The sequence below is a fragment of the Labrus bergylta genome, chromosome 6 (assembly GCF_963930695.1).
Source record: "Labrus bergylta chromosome 6, fLabBer1.1, whole genome shotgun sequence".
NCBI lineage: Eukaryota > Metazoa > Chordata > Actinopteri > Labriformes > Labridae > Labrus > Labrus bergylta.
Genome location: NC_089200.1, coordinates 22,052,347 through 22,080,181, shown reverse-complemented (window position 1 = coordinate 22,080,181; position 27,835 = coordinate 22,052,347). Strand labels below are relative to the sequence as shown.

The 27,835-nt window shown below is 37.9% G+C and overlaps 1 protein-coding gene across 1 annotated transcript; it reads right to left on the bottom strand.

The window, feature by feature from the left end:
• Positions 1-397: 397 nt before the first annotated feature.
• Positions 398-25,956, bottom strand: si:dkey-21p1.3 (collagen alpha-2(I) chain). Its single transcript, XM_065956007.1, has 62 exons — positions 24,831-25,956; positions 24,064-24,117; positions 22,519-22,638; positions 22,068-22,106; positions 21,839-21,892; positions 21,655-21,708; positions 20,302-20,409; positions 20,136-20,189; positions 19,828-19,881; positions 19,700-19,744; positions 19,506-19,559; positions 19,323-19,367; positions 19,176-19,229; positions 19,048-19,092; positions 18,401-18,454; positions 17,825-17,869; positions 17,670-17,723; positions 17,550-17,594; positions 17,271-17,324; positions 17,067-17,174; positions 16,931-16,984; positions 16,751-16,804; positions 15,527-15,571; positions 15,385-15,438; positions 14,984-15,028; positions 14,759-14,812; positions 14,437-14,490; positions 14,301-14,354; positions 14,083-14,136; positions 13,838-13,891; positions 13,697-13,741; positions 13,496-13,540; positions 11,350-11,457; positions 10,003-10,056; positions 9,083-9,136; positions 8,821-8,874; positions 8,558-8,665; positions 8,228-8,281; positions 8,013-8,120; positions 7,645-7,695; positions 7,389-7,442; positions 7,209-7,262; positions 7,032-7,085; positions 6,665-6,772; positions 6,529-6,579; positions 6,351-6,404; positions 6,169-6,222; positions 6,031-6,084; positions 5,899-5,952; positions 5,715-5,768; positions 5,567-5,620; positions 5,136-5,189; positions 4,993-5,046; positions 4,856-4,909; positions 4,751-4,768; positions 4,465-4,527; positions 4,200-4,382; positions 3,916-4,039; positions 3,339-3,445; positions 2,481-2,561; positions 2,168-2,374; positions 398-1,291 (listed from the first exon to the last, which is right to left on the bottom strand). Exons 1-62 carry the CDS (start codon positions 25,662-25,664, stop codon positions 1,139-1,141), a joined length of 4,920 nt encoding a protein of 1,639 aa, XP_065812079.1. The 5' UTR covers positions 25,665-25,956; the 3' UTR covers positions 398-1,138.
• Between the last annotated feature and the right edge of the window lie 1,879 nt (positions 25,957-27,835).

Genomic DNA, 27,835 nt, shown 5'->3' with positions numbered 1-27,835 from the left:
TTTATTTAAAGGCGCCTTTCAAAACTCTCAAGGTCACCTTACAGAGCAGAGATAAAAATGTATTATTTTTCCTTGTTTTAGGGAATAGGCTGTTTCTTAATGATCAGCAGACACAAATAGTTGCATTTATGAACTATATGAATAAAACTGTATTCTAGACAGGACCAAGCCTCACATGTCACTTGATATACTTATAATAGGCTACTTTCTAGGATATATTCCCATAACTTCCCTATTAAGTAACAATGGATAAAAACACTTTCAATCAAGGTCTGGAGTTGTTATGGGGTTTTTCTTTGTTAGTAGGGTAAGCATTGTTGATACATTTCTTTCAGAGGTGAATATAGTTACATATTTCCACAGATTGTGATCAAACACAAGTCTTTGCCCATTTAGATAGATAGATAGATAGATAGAATTTTAATGATGTATACAGACATTATCCATGATTAGTTCAGGTTGAAATGATTTGAATGGTACTTATGGCAATAAAGACCTACTGTTACAAAAATAAACCACTTGACAATACATTGAATCAGTTATAACTTGCTATGATGCTGCAGTGTGCAGTCATCAGTTAGTAAACTAGTCTTATGACTTTACCATAGCAAATACTATTAACTCGAGGACAGGGATACGTTTATCAAAATCATGGATAACACCATGGGATACAATATAAACCTTTGTAACGCAAGCCTTTCAGATATGTCGGACTGCAGGCATTTTCTGTCACAAAAAGGTCTTTTCGTGATGCAGTGACAGCTTTGTATCATCAAAAATATTTCAACAACTTCAGTAATAGCAGTAACAGTCTAGGCAGAGTCATTTAAATCACATGGCCTTCATTTCACATGGTCTTAACTTTATTTTAATAGTGCTGCACATCATTCCACTGTAAAGAGGATGAGTCATAGGAAACAATGATAGTAAATAAAATATTTGGTAACAATTTATATAATGCCAAATATGATAAAATATGCAGTTCATCCAGGTTGAAACGGTTCAATAAATAAGCAAAACATATAATACAGAGGCCATCCAAACATACCATATGGGCCATCCTGACTTTCCATATGAAAAAGATATTTACAGAATTTCAGACACACAGACCAAAAAACACACACATACTCCTCATGGGTCACAAGAAGCAAAGGGGACCCAGGATAATGGTGATCTCAGGGATACGAGGAGATGGTGAATTCATGTCAACACCCAGATCTCTGACAGGAAGTAACTCCATATGGCCGCGATGTACCTCAGTGTCCCCCTGAACCATCACAACCACCTCCCACTGCAAGAGACATAAAGAGGACAGGTGAACCATGTTACTTATTCCTGTGACCTAAACTTACATGGCAGCTTATGGAGTGATGGAAAAAGTCAAGTCAAGTCATATTTATTTATAAAGCATATTTAAAAACAGCATATTTAAACCAAAAGTATAAAGTGACAATTTAAATACAAAAGATAGAATACAACTTTTCACGAACGCATTAATTACTGTCTCTAAATCACTGAATGAGAAGATGGGTTTAAACTTTGAAATTGTACAGTGCTGAAAGATGGCCAGTGTCGAAAATAAAGCCTGGCGTGGGGCCTGATGTAGCTGGACAGGTTACCTAAGTTATTGGAAACCTGTTTGATGGAGTGAGGGGGGCCAAAAATAAACAACCTCGGTTTTTGACTCATTTAGTTGTAAAAAGTTATGGGCCATCCAGTTTTTTATATCTTCAAGGCATTGTGTAAGAGAGGTGAGTTCTGAGAGGTTGTTTGGTTTAATGGATAGATATAGTTGAGTGTCATCAGCGTAAAAGTGGTATGACAGGTTGTGCTTCTGGATGATATAAATGAATGGAAGCATGTATACAGGTTTTGCTATAGCCTTGAACATCTAAAAACATTGGAAATTTGCCAATTAAAAAATTGTCATCATAATTAATATTAAATTGGTGATTTACATCCAAACATTTAGCAACAACATCGGAAACATGTAATGTTTGGATAGTGTTTGATATATTCATACATACATTTTTCAATTTTATTTCTTAAGATGCCCTTAACAAATTGCTGTAATGAAGATATTTTAATTAATGTTTATTACAGTAAGATTAGTGGATAAACATACAAAAACTCTGTTTTTAACAACATTGTCATCTTGTAGTCTTACCTCACAGTTGTTCCTTGACACTGTGATAAGATGTGATATAATTTCTTTGCCAGAGTCCCCCAGAAAGCGAACATTCCTACTGGATAAGTCACTCATGACAGACGCAGCGGGGTTTCCTGTACAGCTGATGGTCATGCGCTGGGAAGATTTTTGGCTGTGTAACCGCAGAAACCTCAGCTGGACAACACCCAAGCCAGTGTACTCTAACTGTCAGAGACACACACATTTTCATTTAAAATCTGAAGAAAGGGCTCACTGATGATAGATGTGCTCAATGCTCATCGATTAATCAAGAAATGTGACACATTCTTACCCTGGTTCCACCATGTTGCTGACTAAACCACTGGACAGACGTTTCCGATGACTTCCTTTCTGGTTCCCAACTGAATTTAATCTGAAGAATAAGATATAATTGCTATTTCTGAAGCCATTTGCTTTTTTATGTCAACAGTCCAATCTACAAAAAAATACCCCTCCTTACCAGGAGTTATTTAAGTCATATCACACAAGAGGTCGTGCTGTTCTTGATATCCGCTGGAATGTGACTCTGTCATGAGTCTGTCATAGTACGTCTACACGTTACAGCAGACCCTCTACTTTGTTTTAAGCTGATAAAAGAGTTTTTATTGATCATGAACAAGTGAAATAGGAGTCATTTGATGTTTTTTTTGTTGGCCTGTATGATTCTGAAGTACCAGCTTGATCATTTGCTAAAATTTTAAACAGCCGCAATCAGAAGGCGTGATGCAGAAAGATAAATCAAAAGTGATGTTGTTCTCTCTATCGGTACTCATTAAATGCCTCTTGTTTAGTAAAATAACTTGGTTTGTAACTGACTGTTGTACAATCTTATCTATATGTCCATACTGCCTAGGGCAAAGAGTTACATGTTAGCTGCTTCCTATGTTTGAAATCTGCAGAAAAAAATCAATCAAAAGTGCAAACATTTGGCCCTTTAAGAGATTTGAATTCATTTTGGTTGAAAGTCGAAGCAATCACATCTGACCCCCTGATTTAATAGGCTGTTAAATGAGTTTATCATAACATGAAAATATTACATTGTTTCTGTTGGAAACACGAGATTCAACGTTTTCTCTGTTCCTTTTACTTTGTTTAGGTCAAACAAAAGTCAGCGCACTGATACCTCACACCAGACTGTGTATGAGCGAACCTGTGACTTTGAAGGGTCAATGCAGGTCGTTCCTCCAGCTGTAAAGTTACAGAAAACCTTTACAACATCGTAGGGACAGCCTTGGTTTGGATCCATGTAATAGTAACCTGAAAGACACACAGACAGAGACAGATACTTTATTGGTCGACTTGAGAACCCAATCAAACAGACTTCATTTGGTATAAACTGTGAACATTTAAGATTAAGAATTACTTTTATTGATCCCGCAAGGGGAAATTCTGTTTTTACACTCAGTAAGTCCTACAACACATACATAGGCTGAAATATACACACATGCACAAACAGGATCCTATGGACATGCACTAATGGAGAGATGTCACTCGCTGCTGAGCTGGTGGTGGGTAGGGGGTTTGGTGCCTTGCTCAAGGCGATCTGGCAACTCTCCAGCTACCAGACCAACAGCTACCAGACTTCCATCTTCGGTCCGCACCGGGACTTGAACTGGCAACCCTCCGGTTCCCAACCCAAGTCCCTACAGACTGAACTACTGCCGCCCCCTATTTACCTAAAACAGATCAAAATCCAACAGTGGATGTTAGCCTATCCAGCCTCTCACCATCACTTAGATGTGGGTGTATGAGTCCAAGCTCGTGGCAGGTGGTTGCAGGATCGTCTTTGGTACCCTGAGGCCAGCTGAAGGACTCCCCACCCTCGTATCCTTCAGACCATCTCCTTGTTCTCTACAGAAGAATCAATCATTCAGTCATTAAACAAGACTGAACATAAAAGTAGGTGGGTAAATATCTGCCATAATTCAGCTCCTTGAAAATGAAGCACAATTGAACACAAAACAACATTTTGTAAATGTGGTGTTACAGGAGAGAAAAGCTTTAAAATTACTTGTTGTTGTCCTTCGCTTTGCTCCTGGCTGGGTGTTCGTCTGGGTCTCGTCACATTTTTTTGTCCCGGTTTTGGACTGGATCTTGTTTGAGGTCTTTTCTCATTTCTTTGACCTTGTTTTGGCTTTTGTTTTGATTTCAGTCTCTGTGAAGGCATGCGTTCACCTGGTGCACCAGGTTTCCCCTGTAGAAAAAGATTTACTGTTTGTTAAGTGCAAAGTCTAAACCTCACTGCACCACATTTCAAATATCAAAAAACTTCTTACTGGAGGTCCACGCTTGCCCTCCACTCCCTTTTGTCCTCTTCTGCCTTGGACGCCTTTCATTCCCTGTAAAAGCAAATTACAGTCACGCTGATAGGCAGAACACAACTCTGAGAAAGCTAACTGCTTACCTCTGCTAACGTGTCTCACTACTACTAAAAAAACAAAAAAACAATGAAAGAGCCCACTAAAATTTAATACAGAAGTCACTTAAATTTTGACTATATCAGCTGTTCGCCAACATCCTCTTTTAAAAAAAAGAAAGAAAAAGTTATTAACAGTCTCTCACCTTCTTTCCAGACTGGCCCTGTTACAACAAACAGTAAAGAAATAAACTCAGTGAAATTGTTTCATAAATGTTTTTCTTCTATTGCAGAAAAGTAAAGCAACCTACAGTGAGTCCAAACAAGCCTTTCTGCCCAGGTGGACCAGAAGGACCAGTATTCCCCTGTGAAAATCAGTGAGTGGATTCATAATTAGCAACCTGTTGAAAACAATGCAAAAGAGAGAGAGAGTAACAACAGACTTTACCTGCTTTCCTCCAGGACCTCTTTGACCTTTAAGTCCCTGTAAACCAGGATTCCCCTAAAACAAACGTTAGAAAGGTAAGAAATTAATGAAAATGATTCCTTTTTGAATTAACATGATTTAATTTAAAAAATGTTTTAACGGACCTTAAGCCCAGGTGGCCCGATTGGTCCCAGAATCCCTGTGTCACCTGGGAGACCCTGTGGGTGAAGGAAAGTACGAGGAGAATAAAAGGAGGAGTTAAAAAGTACTGATCCAATAACAATTCAATGATTCTCAGACAGTGTGATTTAATATTTGTGGGATTTCTGAACCTTCTTTTGGGCCTAACTAACATTTGACTTTTAAAAAAAAATAGATTTCAATGTCATTCTTCTCTGGAGCAGATTTTAAAAAAGGTTAAAAAAGTAACAGACACATGATAGTACAGAAAATTAAAACATGCAATTAATCACAAAGTTACATTGCCAAAGCTAAAAACATACATATACTTAAATGTTGAAAACTTGTGTTTTTGTCTAGAGAAGTAGTTCAGGTCAGATAAGGTTGTATATGACACTTAGTGTCTGACTTTTACCTTTGAACCAGATCTTCCAGACCGGCCTCTCTCTCCTCTCAGTCCAGGGATACCCTGCATAAAGAAGGAGACATTTGCTGGAAAAGGTACAATGCCAATTATTACAGATCGAATCTTGCTGTTAAGCTTATGAACAAAAACGCTGTACCTTTGGCCCCATTGGTCCAGGGGGGCCTTGTTTTCCTTTTGGTCCAGCTTTGCCCTGAGAAACAAAGTAGAACAACATGTTAAATACCCCTTTTCATGACAAAGAAGATTATATGAATGGAGTTTGACAATTGAATACAGCTTGAGCAAGTATTTCACTGACACTGAACAACATAATATTATACCTTGAAGCCTGGTGATCCAATGTTTCCTCTGATCCCAGGAGATCCAGGTTTCCCCTAAAACATTACATGATTGTATTTAAAACCACAACATTTGCAGGGTTTCATATCATATGTGTCTGTTTGGTAGCTTACAGTTTCTCCAGGCCTTCCTGGTGTTCCAGGAGCTCCTCTGAAACCAATGTTCCCCTTAAAGTTGAGCAAAGATGAGGGGGGACATCTAGTTGAAATGTTTAAAACAGACATATTTGCATTGAGGGAAATTTTTCTTACCGGATCTCCTTCATTACCCTCAACACCTAGCAACCCATCCAATCCACTTAGGCCCTGAGAACAAACACGATTACATGACAACAAACCATTCATCAACACATTTCTTACTTAAAATAACGTTTTATATCATAGCAGTATTTGATTGGGTGGCATATGTTTATATCTCAGATGGGGATACTTGCAGGTTTTCCAGGTCTTCCAGCACGCCCTGGTTTACCCGGCAGGCCGTCAGTTCCCTAAAAAGAGATCTTAATTGATGCAACTCTGATGCACAGACAAAAAAATTGAAACACGAAAACTGCCACAGAGAGTTTTGCATCAAGTGACACCAGATTCAAGGATACTGAATACCAGACTTACAGTTTTTCCAGGAGCTCCTTTCTTTCCTTTCCTCCCATGCTGGAGTTTTCCCTTTATAAAGACATTAGAATGACAACTTTGTCTTACCTTTATTTTTTCTCTGATACATGTTCATCTGTGCTGTGCTTCATCTTACCTTTAACCCCGGGCTTCCTTTGATTCCTGGTAGACCAGGTGGACCAGTAGGTCCAGTTGGACCTTTAGCACCTGGGAGGCCAATGGAGCCCACCTTTCCCACTGCGCCCTAAATCCAGTCACACAGATATATTACCATAAGACACTCATTTACTAAATAATTATATTTTTGAAATAATAAAAGCCAGACTGTTTTTTGTTTTGGATTTTGAAAATTTCCAAAAAATCAGAGAATCGAAAAAGACCAAGTACTTTGAGTTTTCTGTTGTATCACTACACTGATTTACACAAGTCTGATACAAAATGAACTGATTCAACAAGCTACAAATTAAAACACAACCCTTGTGATATAAAACATCCTGTCTTACCACTGTGCCTCCTGCCCCAGGCTCTCCTTTTGCGCCCATTCGACCTCTAACTGCCTGTGAATTATGGAATGAAACACTGAAACACTGTCTCACTGTGGTTACATCTTTATTAACCATTAAATATTCTTTATCAAGATTAATGATGCCCATTGGCTGACACTCATGATGAAATCCCACCATTTCTCCTTTGATGCCAGGAAGTCCAAACTTTCCCTTCCCACCACGACTGCCCTGAGTTGCACAAACACACAGTGAACATGTCAAAGAGCTTATAAAGTGAAACCTTACAGCTGTATATGTCAATTTATAGACCTAAAGCATTGCACTGCATCAGAAAAAATAAAAGGTACTTTATACCTTTGATCCAGAGGTTCCAGTTTTACCCTCGACACCTCTCTCGCCTGGAAAACCCTAAAAGAAAAACAAAACATATTGTAAATATAAAAAAAAATTAAACAGAATTTTCTGCACTGGGTGACCTAGATGTTAACCATGTCGAAACTCATTGTATTCCAAACCCATTTCAGGATGCCATAAACCTTTAGTGAGGAGTTTCTCTTAAATAAAATTCAATACATGTATTCATGCCTCATGCCCGTTTGATTTTTCTTACTGGTGTTGATGGTCCAATTTGTCCAGGAGGACCCATACTGCCAGGGGGGCCCTGAAAGAAAAAGGCATGCAGCTTTTTCATATTAAAATAATAATATGCCGAACATCTCTTAAAACTCTATTTACTTCATATGTAATACAAATGTTTCTGTGGTTCACTTCAGCAAGCACCAGATCCCTCACCAGGTCACCAGACCACATGCTTCAAGCATAAACTACTCATCTACACCGTGACATTAAGTACAACATGTTCAAGACCTTCAACCAGTCCAGTTGCCTTTGGATCAAGCTTCGAATCCAACATGTTGGATGCAAGTTGTCATCAGATAACTCATGATCAAATAATCTGACTATGACTATGTTACTCACAGTTTGTCCTTGAAGCCCCTTCTGGCCTTTGGTCCCTGCTGCCCCAGTGTCCCCCCCTGGTCCAAACTGTCCACTTTTGCCCGTTGAACCTCTGAGGCCTGGCTCACCCTGTGAACACATCATCACGAAATTCAGACTGTAAACCAAAATTTTGACCACAACATCATTTGTCAGGTCAGTCCTAGCATTGCTGCTGACTGACTAAAATGACTGACCTTTATTCCAGGTACCCCAAATTTGCCTCTGTCTCCTTGTGCACCCCTGGACCCCTGCAAAGGAGGGTCAATGGTTAAAACAAAGCAGAGAGTAAATCTGCACATCCCAATGAGAAATAGAGGTCTTTATTCCTATTTGGGTGGTGATTGCAAGGCTTCCTACAATTTGAATTATAGCCATTTTGGAGGAGAAACTCTAAGCAGGCACTGGCAGGAAGTTTTAAGGAAACCCCTGAGCCATGTTGTCATCACCATCATCTCACAAAATGTAAAAATTGGAGGGCTTACAGTATTCGAGCAAACTGTATGTTTGAAAGAAATCTTTTCCACCTGTTTCCCTGGTGGCCCCTTGGTTCCCTGTGGCCCCAGTATGCCTTGATTGCCTTCAGCTCCTTTTGGCCCTCTATGTCCAGGAAGACCAGAGTTCCCCTTGTCCCCCTGAGATGTAGGCAAACATTTTGTTTGTTTTACTGAAAACATTATGTTCCTTTACATGTTGGTCAAAGAAGAATGTCACATAGAATAATAACACTTTTCAACACTTCAAACTATTGAATCAAAAGGAAACATTTAAAAAAGACACATTCACTCACAGATTTGCCTTTAATTCCAGCTGGGCCAACCGGTCCCCTCAGTCCGATTGGACCCTGAACGCACCAGCATGTACATATTCAAGTATAACATACGCCTGTTTTTCTGTAAGTTTAACCATATAGACAAAGGCCCCTAACTCTCTTTTTCTGAATATATATTTTTAAATACGTTTCTTTTAAATGAGACATTAGAGTGCCTTTGCCTTCAATTTGATAGAAAAAATAAATGAAGTCTGTGGCAAACACATTCTAGTCAATCTACCTCCTCACCATCGAGACCAGGAACTCCCTGCTGACCCAAAATTCCTCTGAATCCCTGAAAAAATGACATGAAGAGATCATTAGAAACGATCAGTTTAAGATCAGTTAAGCTCTTGTGAGGATTTGTGTTGTGCTGATTTTGGCGACCCCTGTGTATAAAATGATTTGCTAATCTTGTCCTGTGCATGTTTAAAGGTGCACTATGGAGTTTTGGTAGAGAAATGTGAAAGTTGGAGAAGTGTACAGATTCTGTAGTATATGTTTAACTCTATACAAACTGTCCTCAGAGGAAAATTTGGTCCCTGTAACACTGTTTGAAGATAAGATGCTATGCAAGAACATATATGTTGGGGAGCCCGCAACAGTGAAACCGTAACTCTTATGGTAGCTTTTTAGCTCCAAACAGTGTTCCAGGGACCCTTTTTTTTCTTTGAATAAAGTTTGTGTATTTAGTTCAGAAAATAAAGCATAGAAATGTTTCACTTCTCCAACATTCAAAATGCACTACCAAATCTACATAGTGCACATTTGAGGACTGATTTCTGACAAATCCTTCTTTATTTGAAATGACTAAAAATACAAGAACTCAAAATAAATCTTTAGAACAGAAAATCTGAAAAAGGCTGTTATGGCAGCGTGCTGTTAATCACCCTGTCTGACACCTACACCGTTGCGAGAGTGACAGGTATATAAAATAACTCTATAAGAAATCTTATCTCTGATGGTCTTGTTTGCTTTTGAAGGTCACAAAGAGGCATCAGTATTATTTAGCTGCTAAAAAATCCTCACAGGAGCTTTAAACTGATTGTTTCTGAAAAATTGCACAGACAAATTTATCACTATGCTGCCATCTATACCACATTTTCTAATTTTAAGAGACAAAGACGTATTCAGAGTTGCCACTTAAAAGAAAAACTTTACCTTATCTCCTTTGACACCAGCTGATCCAGTCGTTCCTTGAGGTCCATCTTTACCCTAAATGTAGAGAAAATAAACATCAATTGCACAAGAAATACGCATGCATTTCATAAGGCTGCCTCATGACCTACTATAAAAGTATGCCGTTTGAAAAAACAGGCAGACATATTTATTTCACAAAAAATATTAAAAACAAACTCAACAACTAGTTACTACTGTAAACTTACAATATAAAAGAATACTGTAATTTTATTAGTAACACATTTTGTGTTTGTTTATATTAGAATAAGCCAATGTAAATAGTTTTGTTTAATCTCATTTGCGAGCTTTGAAATTTGAAAACTATTGTTATATTGTATTACTGACATTTTCCATTTTTAAGGCCTGTTACACTGAACCATGATAGAATTCATAAAAAAAAGATTCATGTTCATTGGTACATAAAGCCTGGATAACTTTGTGATGTTTACACAAAGTTTATCATTATTATTAATTTGTAAATTACAATTAAAAGTTGACAAAATAAAAATAGCAAATTTTAATGTTTCCTCTAAGACATAATTTACCTGTATGTACATAGACAGGTGAAAAAAAGCCATATTTTAATGACATCTGAGTGATTCCTAAAGGCTCCTGGGACACTAGGGAAGGCACTGTTGACTGAGAAATAAACTTTGCATTCAGTACAACAGTAAGGGGCTCGATGTACCAAACCCTGGCTCATCCCCCTAACACAGACCTGACCTGGTATGCTGACTGAAGAAGACTCTTGCACCATGCCAAACAGAAAAGAAAGACATTTTCTGTTTATTCATGGGATCAAGATTCAGTCAGCAGTTGTCCCTGGAGGCTTGCCAGCTGCCAGTGAATGAACAGTATTCAATAGCTACTTGTGTATAAGATTTGACTTTTTCACAGCCACAATTTTGACTTCAATGGATTTGATTTGTCCCACCAATGATGCAGTACACTGTCTTAGTGGTTTACTGACATCAGCAGATTACGTAAAGGTAGCCTCTGATTACAGAACAGAAACTGTCACAGCAGCAAGGCACACCCATGCAAGAAGGAATATTTGCGTAATCATTTTGGACAGTTATATAAACTAGTTGTACTTTGGGTTGATTTCATTTTTTTTTGCCAGAAGTGATCCTTCAGTACATCTTGACTGCAGGGTTTGAAATCTTAAATCAGTATTTTAGTCAACTTGACAGGAGAGTGGAGACCTAAAAATGTGGGCTACATTTCAGAGTAGTGCCAATGACTTACAATGTAATCCAATTAGAAAACAAAACAAAATCCAAGATAGTCATTTTATACTTGACAGTACAAATGTTAAATAACACCTACTGGATAACCTGCAACTCCAAGGGGGCCAATTGGACCCTGCGGCCCCTGGTCACCTGGAAGGCCACGGGGCCCAACCTCACCCCATGGTCCAATGTTACCCTGGATACCCTGGATGGAAAAGATAAGCCACGAACAAGATGCCCTTTTTTTTAATAACAAGTTAAACTTCATTTAACTCATATATTTGACAATGGTCTAGTAAACCGGAGATTCGATCCCAAGCTCCTGCAGTCACCTATTGAATTGTCGTTGAGCAAGACGCTGAACACCAAACTGCTCCTGCTGCTAAGTCAGCAGTGTGTGAAAGTGTATGCATGGATGAGTTCATACTGATGGATACTTTACATAGCAGTCTCTGCCATGAGTGTGTGAATGTGGTGTGAATGTGACATGCAGTGTAAAAAGCACTCTGAGTAGTCTGAAGACTAGAAAAGTGCTCTACAAGCTCAAGTCCATTTACCATCTAATTAGCCTCATCTATAGAATAGTCTCAATCTTTAGAGAATTTGCTCTGATTAAAGATTCATTAAAAATATTAAATTGTACACGAAAAGTCCATTCCAAATAAATTATTTGAACCACTTTACCCTGCTAATAGAAGCTAGGTAAAGTGCGGTCGACACAAAACACAGTTTGTGGTATAAAAACATGCATAGTGTAGTAAAAGTACTTTAAGGAATTATACTGACTGGATGCTGAAGCTTTATGGACAGCACCATGTGAGTTTCCCTCCTGAAAAGACTGTTTTTGTTTATGCAGACTGCTCAACTTGTCTCTCCCTAAATCAGGCATATAAAGTGAGCACTGTGTCATGATTGACTCTTGTTGTGTTTGTTTGTTCCTTGTTGTTGTTGTTGTTGCTTGGTTGTGATTCCTGTCTTATTTTGTCAAATTGAATCCTTGTGTTTCTATCTTTCCTGTGTATTTATTCTGTTGATAATCCTGAGTTTAGTTTTCAGTGTTTCCTGTTTTATTTTGTAGTTTCCCCCCTCTTTATCCTGTCTAGGGTTTCTTCTGGTCTCCGTGTGTTTCCCTCCAGTTGTAATTCCCCCTATTGTCCTCTTGTTAGTCTCATCTGTGATTGATTACTTTACCTGGTCTATTCAGTCAGTGGCCCTTTCCGAAAAGCCACAGTTCAGTATGGACTGCATACTTTTCAGTAGACTGAACCCTCATGGTCATTCAGTACGCATTTTTTGGGTCCCCCTGAGTATACTGAACATTTCAGCATAGATACTAACTTCCGGGTTTTGTGCAGTATGCTTTGGATTCATCATTTCAGGAAATGAATTGTATTTTAACACCCACAATGCTGTGCGAAATTAAAGGTGGAGGTCACTTCACGTGTGTCTCCAAATCAAAACAAACGAGGACGGATGCGGCCGGTTTGGGTAAAGCACCTTTAAATGTTACGTTTTTAAATTGTTTACATGCAATGTGAAGTTTTGTATTATTTACTGAGCCATCGTGCATATCACATCTGAGTGGGAGTGTCAATAACATGAGGCGGGCTAATGAACTTCCACACTGAATGAATAAGTAGGAACAATTATCAGCCTACGGTACGTGCCTACTGAACAGTGCGTCCTAACATTATACAGAACGAACAGAAGGGAGTGTCTACTGTCAGATTGTGCAGGCACTTTGCAGTTTGGAAGCACCCCCTTTGTTTCGTCACTTCATTGTCAGACTTTTCCTGTTCGTCCTGTATTCCATGGTTTTTGATTTTCCTCGTGGCTTCATGTGTTTTTTGAACCTGTTTTATGTATTGCTCAGTTTGGATATTTTTTTTCTTTTGGACTTTGAAAGTAAGTTTTTGTTCGACCTTTTGTTCAATAAATTCTTCAGTTTTTGTCCACACTTGGATCCTCCTCAACATTTGTTTGGGAATGCCTACATGACACTATGGGATTGAGACAGTTTTGCATTTTATGAAAAACCTTAAAAAAATAAAAAATAAAAAACACAACAAAAACTGAAGCTTATCTTTATTTTCTACTTAGAAACTTCTATTTGTATTTAACATAAATAGCAACTATAAGGAGAAAGTAAAAACATAAAAATAATAACTCAAATGTGTAGCTGTGGAATTTAAGGACTTGATGATGTGTGGATGAGTTTGGAAAAATTAATGAAATAATCTTACAGTAGTTCCTCTGTATCCCTGTGGTCCAGGTATGCCCGTCTCACCCTGAAAGACAGCAAGACTTATATAGGTAAATAGAGCAGGAAAAGTCATATTTGACATCAAATCTTAAAAAAAAGAAAAAGACAAAGCAGAACTGGTAATATATCAAATATATATTATATTAAGTAGTTTAGCTAATAACGTAACATAATCACTTACTGGGCGCCCTTGTTTTCCCATTGGTCCCTCCTCACCTCTCTTACCCTTCACAACATATAATACAAGGTTATCAGCACATATAATTGCCAAACATATAAATTGTAGTTTATATTATGATTTGAAAGATTGATAAATGAATACCTTTAGACCTTCACTTCCTGGATGTCCCCTGGGGCCGTTTTGGCCTTTAATCCCCTAAAAATGAAAACAACACTGATTTAATCTCAACATCATCTTGGACACAATCAAAACACCAACATCTCTGTCTCTGTGTTTCATCCTCATCTAGATTTATAAGTACATTTTCCCAGAAATTTGATCAATTCTGTTATATTTTCATCTTACATTGTGTAGTGGTGCTACATTTGCCAAATGATGTGACTCACTCTCTGCCCTGGCTTTCCTGATGTCCCCTTGATTCCTCTACTGCCAGCCTCTCCCTGTTAGTTAATAAACAAAACATACAAATATATGAAATCACATATTTCATCACCACCACTTACTTATATGCTATGGAGTGCTGAAGAACATTTATTAAACCTGGTATGGCTGCATGGTTGTAAACAAACAAACAAAACAAATTCTCAAAGCAATTAATACTCACACTATTTCCTACTGGTCCTTGGATGCCAGGAGCCCCTGTTTTCCCAGGTAAGCCCTGTGGGAAATATTTAGCTATAATAAGTGACACTGCAAGTGAGTTTAATTGTCCAGCCTTTATCATAAAAAAATAAAGTCACCTTTGGTCCTGAAGGTCCAGTGTCTCCATCCAATCCATTTCCCCCAATGAGTCCCTTATAAAGAGATGATAAAAGTAGGATGCATGCTGTTACAGGTTTTTTATATTCATATATTCTGTAACATTTTCACTGGGTTTAAAGAGTTTTGTCTTGGTTTCTTTATGAAAACAAATCCCAAAAGTCCTGGAAAACAAATAGAATATAAGCTTTTTGGACAGTGTCTTCATGGCAGAAAGTCTAACTTAAACAACAGTTGCCTGGCCTTTTCCTTACATGTAGGCAAGTAAGTTATCGATGTTCTCATACTGTTGACTAGTCTTACCAGCTGTCCGAGAGGTCCATCCTGTCCCCTGTTACCTACAGCTCCTTGAAATCCCTACAATGGCACAAAGAGTTATCAAAAGAGGTTTGAAAAACTTTCAAAATGCTTCACCCTCACTGGAGCGAAAGGTTACATCAAATCTAGTCCAGCATATAAAAGTACAAACATTTTGATTGAAACAATATCAATAAGTATTCTTTCCTATCATTAGACAATTGTGATCACCTTCAGGCCTTTAGATCCACTGTCTCCAAGAACTCCAGGTGTTCCCTACAAACACATGTACACATGTAAAAACACATGGCCTCATTAACATCTGTATGAGCTGCATTTTGACAGATTCAATGTTAAATTGCACAAGCATATACGTCTTTGATAGACTTAAATAATAGATGTATAAATACATTTATAAATGGGGAAGAACATTAGCAGTTTGAGACCTTTTATGACCTACAATCATCAGACACAAGGTTAGAAGTGTATAAAAAAGTAATTGATGGTAATCTTTCAATTATAGCCCACACATTAATAGTCTATTAGTAAAGGAAATTGGTAATAGTTATTATATGTCTAGACTGAACATCCTATTCACAAGAGGACAGCATAAAAAGTACAGCCACAGTAACCTTAATACCAGGTTCTCCTTCATGTCCTCTCTTTCCAGATATCCCCATCTCTCCCTGCAGGTGGAGAACAAAGCCCCCATCAGTAGAATTCATTTAGCACATAGCTAAACATCTAGACTAATCTCCACTCACTCTTACTCACAATTGGACCTGGAAATCCGGAAAATCCTGCTCGACCTTCGCGACCCTTTGGCAGGGAAAATCACAATTATTAAAAAAGGAGGATACAATATCCTGCTACATGAGTTCAAACTCTAGCTATGATGTAATACTTTCAAAACGTCCTTTATTGCTACCTTATAGTTACACTAAGCAGTTGGTTTACTTGTTTACTGGGATTCTCTTTCAAACATGAAATTCAAATCCACAACATTTGGGCAGAACAGAAAAAGACAAAAAAAAAAAAATATATATATATATATTTAAACATGATAAAAACAGTACGAAGAGGAACCTATTATACATCATAAAGGTAATCTCTCATGTACACAGGTTATATTTGTGGAATCAATTAAATTCAGCGTTGGACGAATCTTATCACAATTGTTTCTACTTAAAACAATGCATAGTAACTAAACAATGACATACAAGTAAATATACATTTATACACATGTATACATTCATTCACATACAGTATAAGTAGTATGCAACAGGGGTGCCGCAGTTGGCAATATTTGGTGTGGCTCAGAGGTACCTGTGTCTCCCCCGAGCCCAGACCCGCGCTTTGGCCTTTTCATCATTACTGGCAAGGCGTCTAATTTTGTTTAATTGGAAGTCCAACTTGCCTCCTTTGCATAGCCGCTGGGTCAGTGATGTCATGGCTCATTTGAGACTGGAAAAGCTCAGATACACTACTCAAGGGTCAATCAACGAATTCTCTAAAGTGCGGGGCCCATTCCTAGATTATTATGACAATGTCTACGCTTCGAGAAATCCAATTTCATGCCTATATGTGCCTTGTACTATATGGTATGTGATATTGTTTTTTTGTTTTTTTTTCTTGTTTGTTTGTTTGTTTTTGGGGGCCAGTCTCCGGGGGGGGGGGGGGGTCTCACATTAGTAACTAGAAAAAGTCACAGGTCACTTGAAGACTGACACCTGTAGTTAACTACAGTAAGTGTACCATCGATATTTCGTAATTATTAGTGAATATTTTTATCAGTACAAGGCAACTTTTTCTAGTTGCATGTATATGGAATGTGAGCAGGTTATCTTTGGTGCCAACTGCCAAGTTGAAGCTTTCAGAGAATATAAAGTTAGTATTCCATTTATTTTAAATTAATTGAAATAAAGGAAAATAATTCAAAATAACAATGGCCATTTATATTAAAAGGATTACATTACTAACCATGAATCGTTGTCCTACCTTGTTGCCTCGAGGCCCGGGAACTCCTTGAACACCGTCTGGTCCTCTGTCGCCCTACAATCACAAAAACATGAATGCATGCACGCTGATCCATTCACACACACAGTGTACAAAAAATTCTTGTAGACATTTTCTTAAGAAAAAAACAGAGATGATTGTTTCAACTTTCTTAAAACCCACCTTTAGTCCCTCTTTTCCCTGCTTCCCTTGCTCCCCCATGATGCCATCAAGCCCCTACAACAATAACAGCAATAATTAACCAAAAACAGATGACTACTGCCATGTTTATTACATGCTTTTCTTATTTTTCACTCACACTTGGTCCAACAGATCCTGGTGGCCCTGTTGGTCCTCCGTGTCCCTCAAGTCCTGAAGGTCCTTGACGGCCCTTTAATCCTTGTTTACCTGGAGGCCCTGTCGGTCCCTGTACACAAACACAACAACAACAAAACAAACTGATTTACAGATTCGCTCGATAAATTGATCAACTAAACAGACAGTTAGGAAGGTTCAAACTCACCAGGTCTCCTTTAAACCCTGCATCACCCCTCTCACCTCGCTTGGCTTTTACTCCCTGGACGAGAAAAGTTTGCACAAACACACACACACACACACAAGAACACACACAAAGACATGCCAAGGCAAACAGAAAAAACTCCACATCAAGTTCAATTTAGGATTCAAATGCTGGTCCAGCTACATGGCATGACATGGTAAAGATAATTAAAATCATTGAATAAAGCATAAAATACAATGTTTTAGCCGCAACCACTATTGAAATTGCTTTAAGTAATCTTACTGGGTCACCTGAGGGTCCAGGCTTTCCTGGATTCCCATTGGCTCCCTGAAATGACAAAGAAAAACCATTAAATCAAGCTTCAACTACTGCACACCTGAGTTCTTCTCATTGTTGTCTTACATAAAGTCCAGGCGGACCAGGTTCTCCTATATCCCCTTCATCTCCTGGAGCACCCTGATGAAACACACACAGGGACAGATGACAGTGACCTTTAAATATATGTGCTGCATTACATTGTTACCATCACAATTTGTTTCTGCTTTAAATGTACTCACAATGTCACCTTTAGGACCTGCACAGCCATCTGGTCCTGGTTTTCCCTGTGAGGAAAAATAAATCAAGGTGTTCTATTTTCATAATTCATTATATTAATCTGATAAAAAACAGAAGACTGTCTATAAAGATGGATGACATGATGGCTCCCCAAAAGTTTAGCTCCCCCTACTGATTGGCTGCAGTATAGGTCATAAGCTCCTCCATGTTAATAGATGGGAAATGGGTCAAACTATAAAATTAAACGACATTTTTCCCAGACATAGTTTCTATCTTTTTAGTTAGTTCCCATCATGCTGATGTATGTCCAATTCTTCATCTTTCCTTTTTGAAGTAACAGTTATTTTTGGGCCAATTGTTCATTTTATAAGAAGTTTATTTCTAATTTATTTAATGGCAAAAATGTGTAAAATGCCATGATTGACAGCTCTGGAGACAAATGCCATTGATGTGAAATGTTTATTGCCTACACTATCAAATGATCAGGTCAAACCCCCAGTTTATGTAATGTAAACAAGTCAAATAAAACAGTGATTGTGTTACTGGCTCATGGCAACCTTTTACATTCCATATTATACCTGAGGGCCATGGACCCCAAGAAAACCAACCACTCCATCAGGTCCAGGCTCTCCCTGAAACAATTTGAGAATAAAAAGGTTACACAAAGGGGTGACACCAGGAATTCCTAATCCACTGAAAGATATCACTGTGGGTCCCACCACCTCAACCCAAGCCCAAGACACCCGCACACAATTACTATAACCACTCCCCCATTAAGCTTATGACCCATTAAAGATTTAAAGTATTATAACTTGATGTCACACCCTGAAAATGGATATTTTCCCAGCAAAATCCATTTTCCCAAACACGTTAACTTTGCACCACTTCCCCTCCTCCCCCTCCCTTAGTGTACCAACCGAGTGCAGCCGTTTCTACGAATCATCTCCGGTCAGACGAGAAGTCAAAATTACATTTGTGTTCTTATTTCTTTAAAGTATAAAAAAAACATATATTTAGTTAGGATACTATTTGATATCTGCTAATATTAATGTTTCTAATGTTGCATATTATATCATCAAAGCTATCCATGGCCCATTCCTCCGTTGGGGCCCTTGGTGTCAGTGTCACTTTCCCCTCCACTGTGACGCCCATGGTTACACATTTAAAAGTAAATGTCATTGACTTATTATCTGGTCGCTGTGAGAAAGGATGAGTGTCTTCACACCTGTGGTCCAGCTGCTCCTCTTGCTCCCAGTTCACCTTGATGACCCTGATTGCATGAAATATGTTATCACAAACATCTCTGTATCATTCAATATGGATTGCAATTTGATGGACTAGCTGTTTACTTACCGGGGGTCCTTTAACTCCTACAAAACCTTTTAATCCAATGGGCCCCATTTTTCCCTGAGCATAAGGTAGGTCATTAAATATTGGCTTCTATTATACATATTTTGACTTATTCAACTAATGATGACTTCTAGTATGTTGAAAACTTACAGGTTGTCCTGGTGGTCCACCAAACCCCAGAGCTCCAATCTCTCCCTTTAGTTAAATCAGAGTTTCAAACAAGAACATGAATGCCATTAGAAGAGAGTTGAGTGCCTGAAGATAGCATTACATCATAACTTTTTTTTATATGAATAAGGATGATTATCACAAGCTGAGATGTCTGACACTGACCAGAGATCCTGGTGGTCCTGGAAAACCAGAGGGACCCCTGGCTCCAGGCAGCCCCTGTAAACACAAGGCAGGTCAAGAGTTGTGATGATGAAATTCACTCTGTGGTGATTAGATTGAGATCTGACAAATCTGAAGTGATCATTTCAAAACACCACAGCAACATTACATTAAATTAAACAGTTATCCACACTCACAGTATAGCCAGGGACACCAACGACTCCAGAAACTCCTTTATTTCCCTGTTGACAGCAGAAAACAGTACAAATCAGAATCACTTATACCAGATCTCTTTTCCTGGAGAAGACATATTTACATGTCTGACCTTGTCTCCTTTTTGCCCTCTGTTTCCCTGAGGTCCAGGCTCCCCTTGATAACCCTAAAAACAGAGAAAAAGTGTTTGGCTAATACCTAAATACCTCTAGCCAAAGACAAAAAAAGGGAATTTTGCAGTTGCTTAACCCATTCTGAAATAATGTGCTTATAAAATGAATAGCAACCAGAAAGTGTGAGGCGGCAGCAAACTTTAAAAGCAATAATACTTCAGGGTATTTACACATATAGATCAATACATATTTACACATACTTTTATGTTTTAAATACCAAAACTTTAGAAATCCAGGCCATTCTTACCCACTCACCCAGCTCCCCCTTGCTGCCTTTCTCTCCTCTGTAGCCTTTGGGACCCTATGGAGACGAGCAAAGAGAGCAATTCTCAACCTGTGGATTAAACTTACATGCATGTATGGAAATCATGTGTACATACAATGTACGCATCTATAACTGATCATAGATCTACCTGTTCTCCTGGAAAGCCTGGCGGACCTGGATTAGCGTCGACTCCTGGGGTCCCATTTGCTCCTTGTCTGCCCTGGGGACCTGGCAAACCCTGAGGTCCAGGACTGCCCTGACAAACAGCACAACATGAAAAGTAGTTTATGTGATCTGATAAAAACTCATCACTATCATCAATAATCTACTTGAGTTACATTTGACTGTATCTAAGATGATTTCATTTCACTTTGTTGTTGTGTTAGTGTTGACTCCGGAAAAAAAATGGGGAAGACCTAGAAATATTTTAGTCTCAAAGAATATATTTCCCTATTTTGGGGATCCTTTTTGCATCCTGGGATGCATGTTAAATTCTCAGAACCAGTTAGTACACCCTCGTTAGTGCCCAGAATCCCCCCAAAGATCAGCAGATAAATACATAAATAAAAATAAATAAATAAATACACAGTGTATACGTCACTAAACTACCAGCCCTCAGTGATGTATACACTGGCCAGCTCCAAAGGAGAACCAACTGTATTTTAAAAGGCCTTGCCAAACCCTGGACCCTGTCTCCTCTCCCCCCTCCCCTCTGGAAACTGACTGCAATACACCGTAAAACTTCAATTAATTACTTCAGGTCTATAAAATTACCCTGCATTTATTAGGGAAAGGCATCAATACGAGACAGACTTTTTATTACCTTTTTAAACAAAACTCGTCCTCAACTAAGATTGGGAAATACTACAAAATTGTAAATTTAGATCAGAACTAAGAAAGAAGAATTATAGGAAAATTAAATTTACAATCACGAATTTGTTGTTGCTTTGTATGACCACACATCTATACATCTATTTCAACCTGCTGCACTGTGGGGGAAAGAGAGAAAGACCCCTATATAATCACGATGGAGTGCTTTGCTGCACTGAGAAACTGGGTTAGCACATCAGAACGTCTTTTCTTGTTTAAAGTATGTGTTAGAGTGTTAATATCTAACATGAGAGCTAGATAGTTTCTTATAAATACAACATTCTTACTTTGATATGCAAGGGCCTCCAATTGCGACCTGCCTTTATTTTTTGAAAACCCCTGAGTTATATTCTATAACATCTTGTAGTTTAAATAACCAACTCCTTACTTTGCAAACCTGAAAACTAACCCTCTATTAGTTAAAGTCAGAGTTTTGAGTTTATTCTGGACCACAGAGGCTTTTGTAGCTAAGCTAAGCTACTCCTCTCTAGATGTGGAACCAGTGGAGAGGAAAATACCACTTTCTTAAATCCTGTTTGTATAGGATAATAAAAGTGATGCGAGGTTAGCCCATAAATTAGCAAACTAGTTCTCTTTATGGAAAATATGCAAATAAATTAGAGGTACCAACAATTTTCCCTTGAACACCTCTTCGTCCTTGCTTCCCAGTAATTCCAGGTATACCCTGGAAGACAAAGTCGATCACAAGGACTGTTTAAGATCACTCTCTGCTTACTGTTTTTTTTATTACATGGATTAAACCAACGTAGCTGTTTAAGTTTATTTAAAAGTACAGGCAACTTTTGGCAACTTACAATTGGTCCGTCATCTCCAAGGGGTCCAGGAGGCCCAGGTCGTCCCTTACGTTTCTGAAAATATATCAAATGTCTTGAGAGTTACTCGCACCATTTCTTGTGGCTTATATATTTATTTTTTTCATTAGACTCAATACAGTATCTTATTGGCTGGGAAATTAAGGAGTTAACTTTTCATAATGAAAAGAAAAAAAAGGAGGCACATGCAATGTTTAAAACAAATACCTACCGGCCAGGAAGACACCAGTTTTTTATAGATCTTCTTTTTCTGGGAGGAACGGACAAAAAGTCTTCAGATTATTTTGTGAATGGTAACTTCAGAACTATAACCCAACCCATCAGCATTTAATCATCAACTTAAAATTGAGGGAAACTGTAACAAAATATGTGTCTCCAAACTCACCCTTTTTCTATAATAATGTTTTAGCACCTTTGTCAGTACATTCTTTTCAATGGAATATACAGAGGCTACTTATAACATATGTTAAAATGGAGCTGGAATTTATACATTTTACTTTTAAAGCACTGTAAACACTTCTTTGTGAAGGCTTAAACTACAGAAAACATCTTCAATTTTAATGTAAAAATCTGCAAAACAGTTTCTGTTTTTCCATCACCAGATTAGTATTGATACTTTCACTAAAAATTGTAAAGTAAGTAAAGCACAAATGACAGCTTACTTTGAAAGCCTCCCACTCTTCTTCAGAGGTTTTAAATACGACAATGGCAGGCATCCCAGGAGGACCAATGGGGCCGCTATATCCTGTCTGCCCAGTCCTTCCCATAACACCTTGATAACCCTTAGAAGACAGAAAAAACTTCTATCTTTAAAGTGGAAACAGTATGGATTAATGTTACATTGTCTATTATTTGATAAAGACTGAAATAATTGACTTTTTTTATTCAAAGTATTTCATTTAAAGCTGCATTATGCTGATTTGACCACTAGGATGCAGAAGAACCCTTTAAAAAGCTGACGTCAAATTCCCTGAGATACTGTCAACAGCCTGTTGAGTTCTTGACTACTTTTACTTTTAGAAGGTTGTTATCTAGACAAGAAAATTGTATTGTCATTGCAGTAGCTACCATATAAGGCAAAAAGAATTGCTGGATCTTACAGAGATTTGACATGGCAAAGAAAAAGTCACTATAAGGAAATTTAACTGAGGCTTGGCTGTGTTGAAGTGAAAAGATCAATATGTTAATGTAAAAAGTTTATAAGCCAAAACTAGATCTGGTAACAAATCATAAAGGAAAAAAATCAGAAAATTATTATTCTGATTCCTCTTCAGATGGAAGAAAAGTAAGAAATCTAGATATTTGGTCATACACCTGTAAGCTAATTTATACACCCTTTAATAAGTTAAATTATCATTTGACACATTTTAGTTAAATAAGTGAAGTAAATATTTATAGTAAGTTGAATATAATTGGATAAATAGCTGGATAATAACATTGATAGTAATTGAATTAATAGGTGAAGAAGTCCTATAGTCTAGTTACACTGCACTTTCTGTGAATGTTTTAGAGCACAAACACCAGAAAGAAATGGATTAACTGGTTAGCTAAGGAAGTCAAATTATTAACCAAACTGACACACACCCTTGTGACTTCCTGCGGACATGTTGTATACACACTTTCACATACATATGCTGTTTGAGTCATATTTCAACCATCTATGTAAGTCTAATGTTCACCCATGTGTAAAGCTAGCTAGATGCTAGTGTCTCTCTCAATGCTATTCACCATTTATAACAGTCTTAGCTGTTTATTCATTCCTTTAAGATAGCAGTTTAAGCTTACCATTCAGCTTTTTATTTATCACTTAAGCAATATTATTGATCTCTTTCAAAAAAGAGTCTTTAAAAAAAAAAAAAAAATTATATATATATGTATATATATATATATATATATATATATATATATATATTTTTTTTTTTTTTTTCAATTTCAATGGTGAATCCATTAAGCCAAGTTTAACTTTCCTGCTATCTTGCTAGTTTAACATACTCTCACAGCATGGTGTAAAGTTTTGTGTCTGATTATGAGGACACATTTCCAGCATGCATTTTTTAATGTTGTAGACCAAAGCAATAAATGGATCTCTGCTAAAGCAGGTTTTAGCAGCTCATTTGGGCGGTGTGGTTTGGCTATGAGAAACCTCAATGTTATTTATATGTAAACACAAAAGTGGCTTCCTGATTTATATTTGATTTAATACATACTTTGTCTCCTTTAGGTCCTGGTGGTCCTGAAGGCCCAGGTGGACCCTGCAGTCCCTGCAGACATGATGAGGTAGAACAGTAAGATTTGGATACTTGTCATTAGCGTCAGAATGTTGTTAAAAGCATTTTAACTTTAACTCTATTGTGGTTAAATTAGGCTATAGTCCCCAGAAAAGATATGATGGGACTAGAGCAGATATGTTGCTACCCTAATGTGTATGTCTGCATTTTGATTAATCCAATGTTTATTTTTTGTGATAATGGGAAAGTATTTGAGTGTTTTGGACCTCTGTATGCAGCTTTTGGTCTGAGAAACCACTAACAATATTTACCAGTAATTGGTATCAGTAACATATTTAAACCAGAGGACGGGGATGATGACTTCCCACTTTAGAGTCTAACCCTTTCTTTAACCGCCCACACTGATACACAAATACACACACAGTTTCCTGTATGGCTTTCTATTCTGACTCAAATATGTTGCCATCCCAGTCATCAGATCAGCTCTGCACTAACTCAATGTCATCCAAGGTCATGACAGAAAATGAGAAGAGAGTATCACATGAATCCAATTATAATTGTGTTTGTTGTTTGTTTATGCATGAGAACATCAGCAGCCTAACACTCTACGCTTTGTGTCATTTTAAATAAATGTGACGTTTTAAGTATGACTATACTTGTGACGACAACCTAAAATGTTAACCCCAGCTTTGGTGATGGGCGATGAACACTTAAGAAGCCACTGTGAAATGTAAACAATGTTTTACCCTTTGACCCCTGATCCCAGGGCTGAAGCTTGTCCCCTGATGTTGGTCTGTGTATGAAGGCGGCTGATTGGCCACTTGTACAGCTTTCTGTGCGGACTCACTCTCTGATTGGATGGAGGATTCTTCAGTGCTAACCTTGGAGGTCCAGTCAGGTGAGGACAGATAATAATCGACAGAGACATCAGTTTCATTGTCATGTTCATTTTCTTCCACTGCTCCATCTTCACCTAAATCTATTGTATCTTCATCTGTCTGTGTCCCACTCCCATTCTCTACAATGAGAACTCCATGTTGTGTTGATGTTTCTGTTTTGGGTGAAACAGTTTCCAATCTGTCTTCTATTTCCTCATTTTCTGTTATCTCACTGGCTGAAAGAAAAGCAGTCTTACTTTCCAAGTCACTGGTAGTTGCTTGTGCTTCACCAGTGAAGTTTTGGGCAGGACTTTTCTGAGTTTCAGCAAAGTCCTTGATTGATTCTTTGTTTTGGGATACATGCTCTTCTTTTTTTCTGGAACCTGAAATAAGAGCTGTATTAGAAGAAAACTCAGAGTCTTGTGGCCCATGGGAGAACAATCTCCCTGTGCTTGTAGTTTTGTTATCCCTGTCTGCTCCTCCTGATGAAACACCTACAGCTGTCAGGTTCTCACTTTGAACATTCAGGCTTGAAAAAGCTGCATCAACACTTTCCACGACAGATGAGTCACTTTTCCTGGAGCCCTCTTTTGCTGTAACAACTGGTTGAGGATCCTGCTTCTGGTGCATAGCAGATTCACGTGTGTGAATAGAAGGATTTTTTGTTATACTACTTCCTTCTGTGGGCCTCGGTTCCTTCATTGTCTCTAATGTGTCAGAGTGTAATTTAGGAAGATCATTATTTCCATTCAGAGGAAGAGACAGTGGTCCAATATCTCTGCCTTGATGTAGGCCCTTTATCTCAGTTGTTTGTTTGTCCTTCACTCTGTTAGTTGTTGGGCTGCTCAATGAATCCAGATTTGGGGTAATCTCAGTGGGAGGAGCCCTGAGAGTTGTGTCTTCAAGGGACCTTTCAGATTTATATGGAACTCTTCTCCCTGGTTGAATGGTCACATCATCAATGGCTCCAACCTCCTGAAAAAGGTTTACATAAGACAAAACATTAAGCTGACTTTCAGCGTGTGAGCTGAATTCACTGTCAGAATCGAGCATCGTAGAATACAGAGAGATTTATCGAGAAGTTCTTCACTGTTTTGCGATTGAAATATTCTCATTCGTAAGTGCGTCTGATGTTATCTTTTTTAACATAAACCTCTTTTACACTTTCTGTGCTGCTTCCACACTCTGATAGGAGAAATGCTACCTCAGATGCTTTTTCCAGCAAAAAAAAAAAAAACAGCTCATGATTACAAAGACAGGGCCTTCAACAGTTTAGTTTATAGTAATTTCCTTCTAGCTTTCCTCAGTGTGCCACTGGTGCCTGTGTGTCTGCTGTACCAAAAGAAGTCTATTGGATAACATTGTGATTCGCCATCTCCTGTGGGGGCGCCACCCAACCACTAGGGGCGCTAAGAAAAAAACATTCATACCTCTAGATGCTGCATAATGTTTTGTGCATTAGAGACAGGGCGGTGGAGTCAGAAATTGGGGAATGGAGGACCACAGCCTCCGTGTATGGGGTGGGAATCACCAGAGTCCCCACGATACGATATTATCGCGATACTCGAGACAGGATACGATTCTATTGCGATTTTTAACATTTTGCTTAGAATTGCGATACAATATATTGCGATTTAACTTTTTTAACAGCATATTATGGCCACAAAACTAAACTAAATCAAGAATTGTTTTGTCAAATAAGACAAAATTCTCGGTCTGTTCATCTCACTTCAATCTTTTTATTTGTATTTCTAATTGAACTTTAACATGAATTCTTAACAATGCAACTTGTTCATAATGAATTGGGCAAACCCTTCAGCAGCATATCTAAAATATGACATCAAAAATATAGATACTTGGCCGCCATGAGACGATATAATATCACCACACAAAATATTGCGATACTATACTGTATCGATTTTTTACCCCACACTAACCACACTAACCACTAGGCTTCTGGCTCCCCTATACACTGAACTTTTAAAGTAGGAAACTGAGACAGACATAAATTACCATTGCAAAGGATGGCATGATACTGCCATTTTATACATTTTCACTCAGAAAAGGAAAGATAACTGAATCAATCCTTTACATTACTTCTCTTTTTTGTTCTTTTTTCTCTGTATGGCTTTTTGTAAACTGACGAAATATCAAACAAATGAATTTAATTATGCAAAAAGAGTCAATGAACAGATTGCAATTATGATATTCACTATCATATATGAATTACACATGCCGTCATGTAAGCGTTCATAAAACAGCTGTTTCAGTCATCATGTAGCACTTAACATGCTAGACAACTTTGTTCACTGTCGTTTTACTTTCAGGCCTCACTACATCACCATTGAACATGACTACCGTAACGTGAAACAAAATCTGGATTGTTTCAAATGTTTCAAATGTTACCATGGTGACAAAGAGGGCATTCATTTCTGCTTAGCATTTAATAAGACTTACTCCCTGATGTGACAGTCTTCCCCTGCCTCTCATCCGCTCACATGCACATGCAAGAACTCTCCAGATCTGTTACAGAAATATTTCAGCTTCTGGTGATAAATCATGTCAAGGCCAGGCAAGTTTATTCATATACAGTACCATATTTCATCAACAAAGCATTCAAAGTGATTCACACAAGACAGCAAAACCATCATGACAGAGGGAAAAGGAAACATTGAAATATAAACATTTAAAAATCCCTTAAAACAAAAACAAATGCACAATCAAAGAGAAGAATAAATATGAAAATATGGTAACATGAGTTCTAAAATAAAGAAATACGACATAAGCAAAAGAAAAAAAAGAAAACTATACAATAAGAAAGAGGTGCACTGTCAATGGATATGTCTGCTTTCATAGAAAGCAGCCTTAAACCC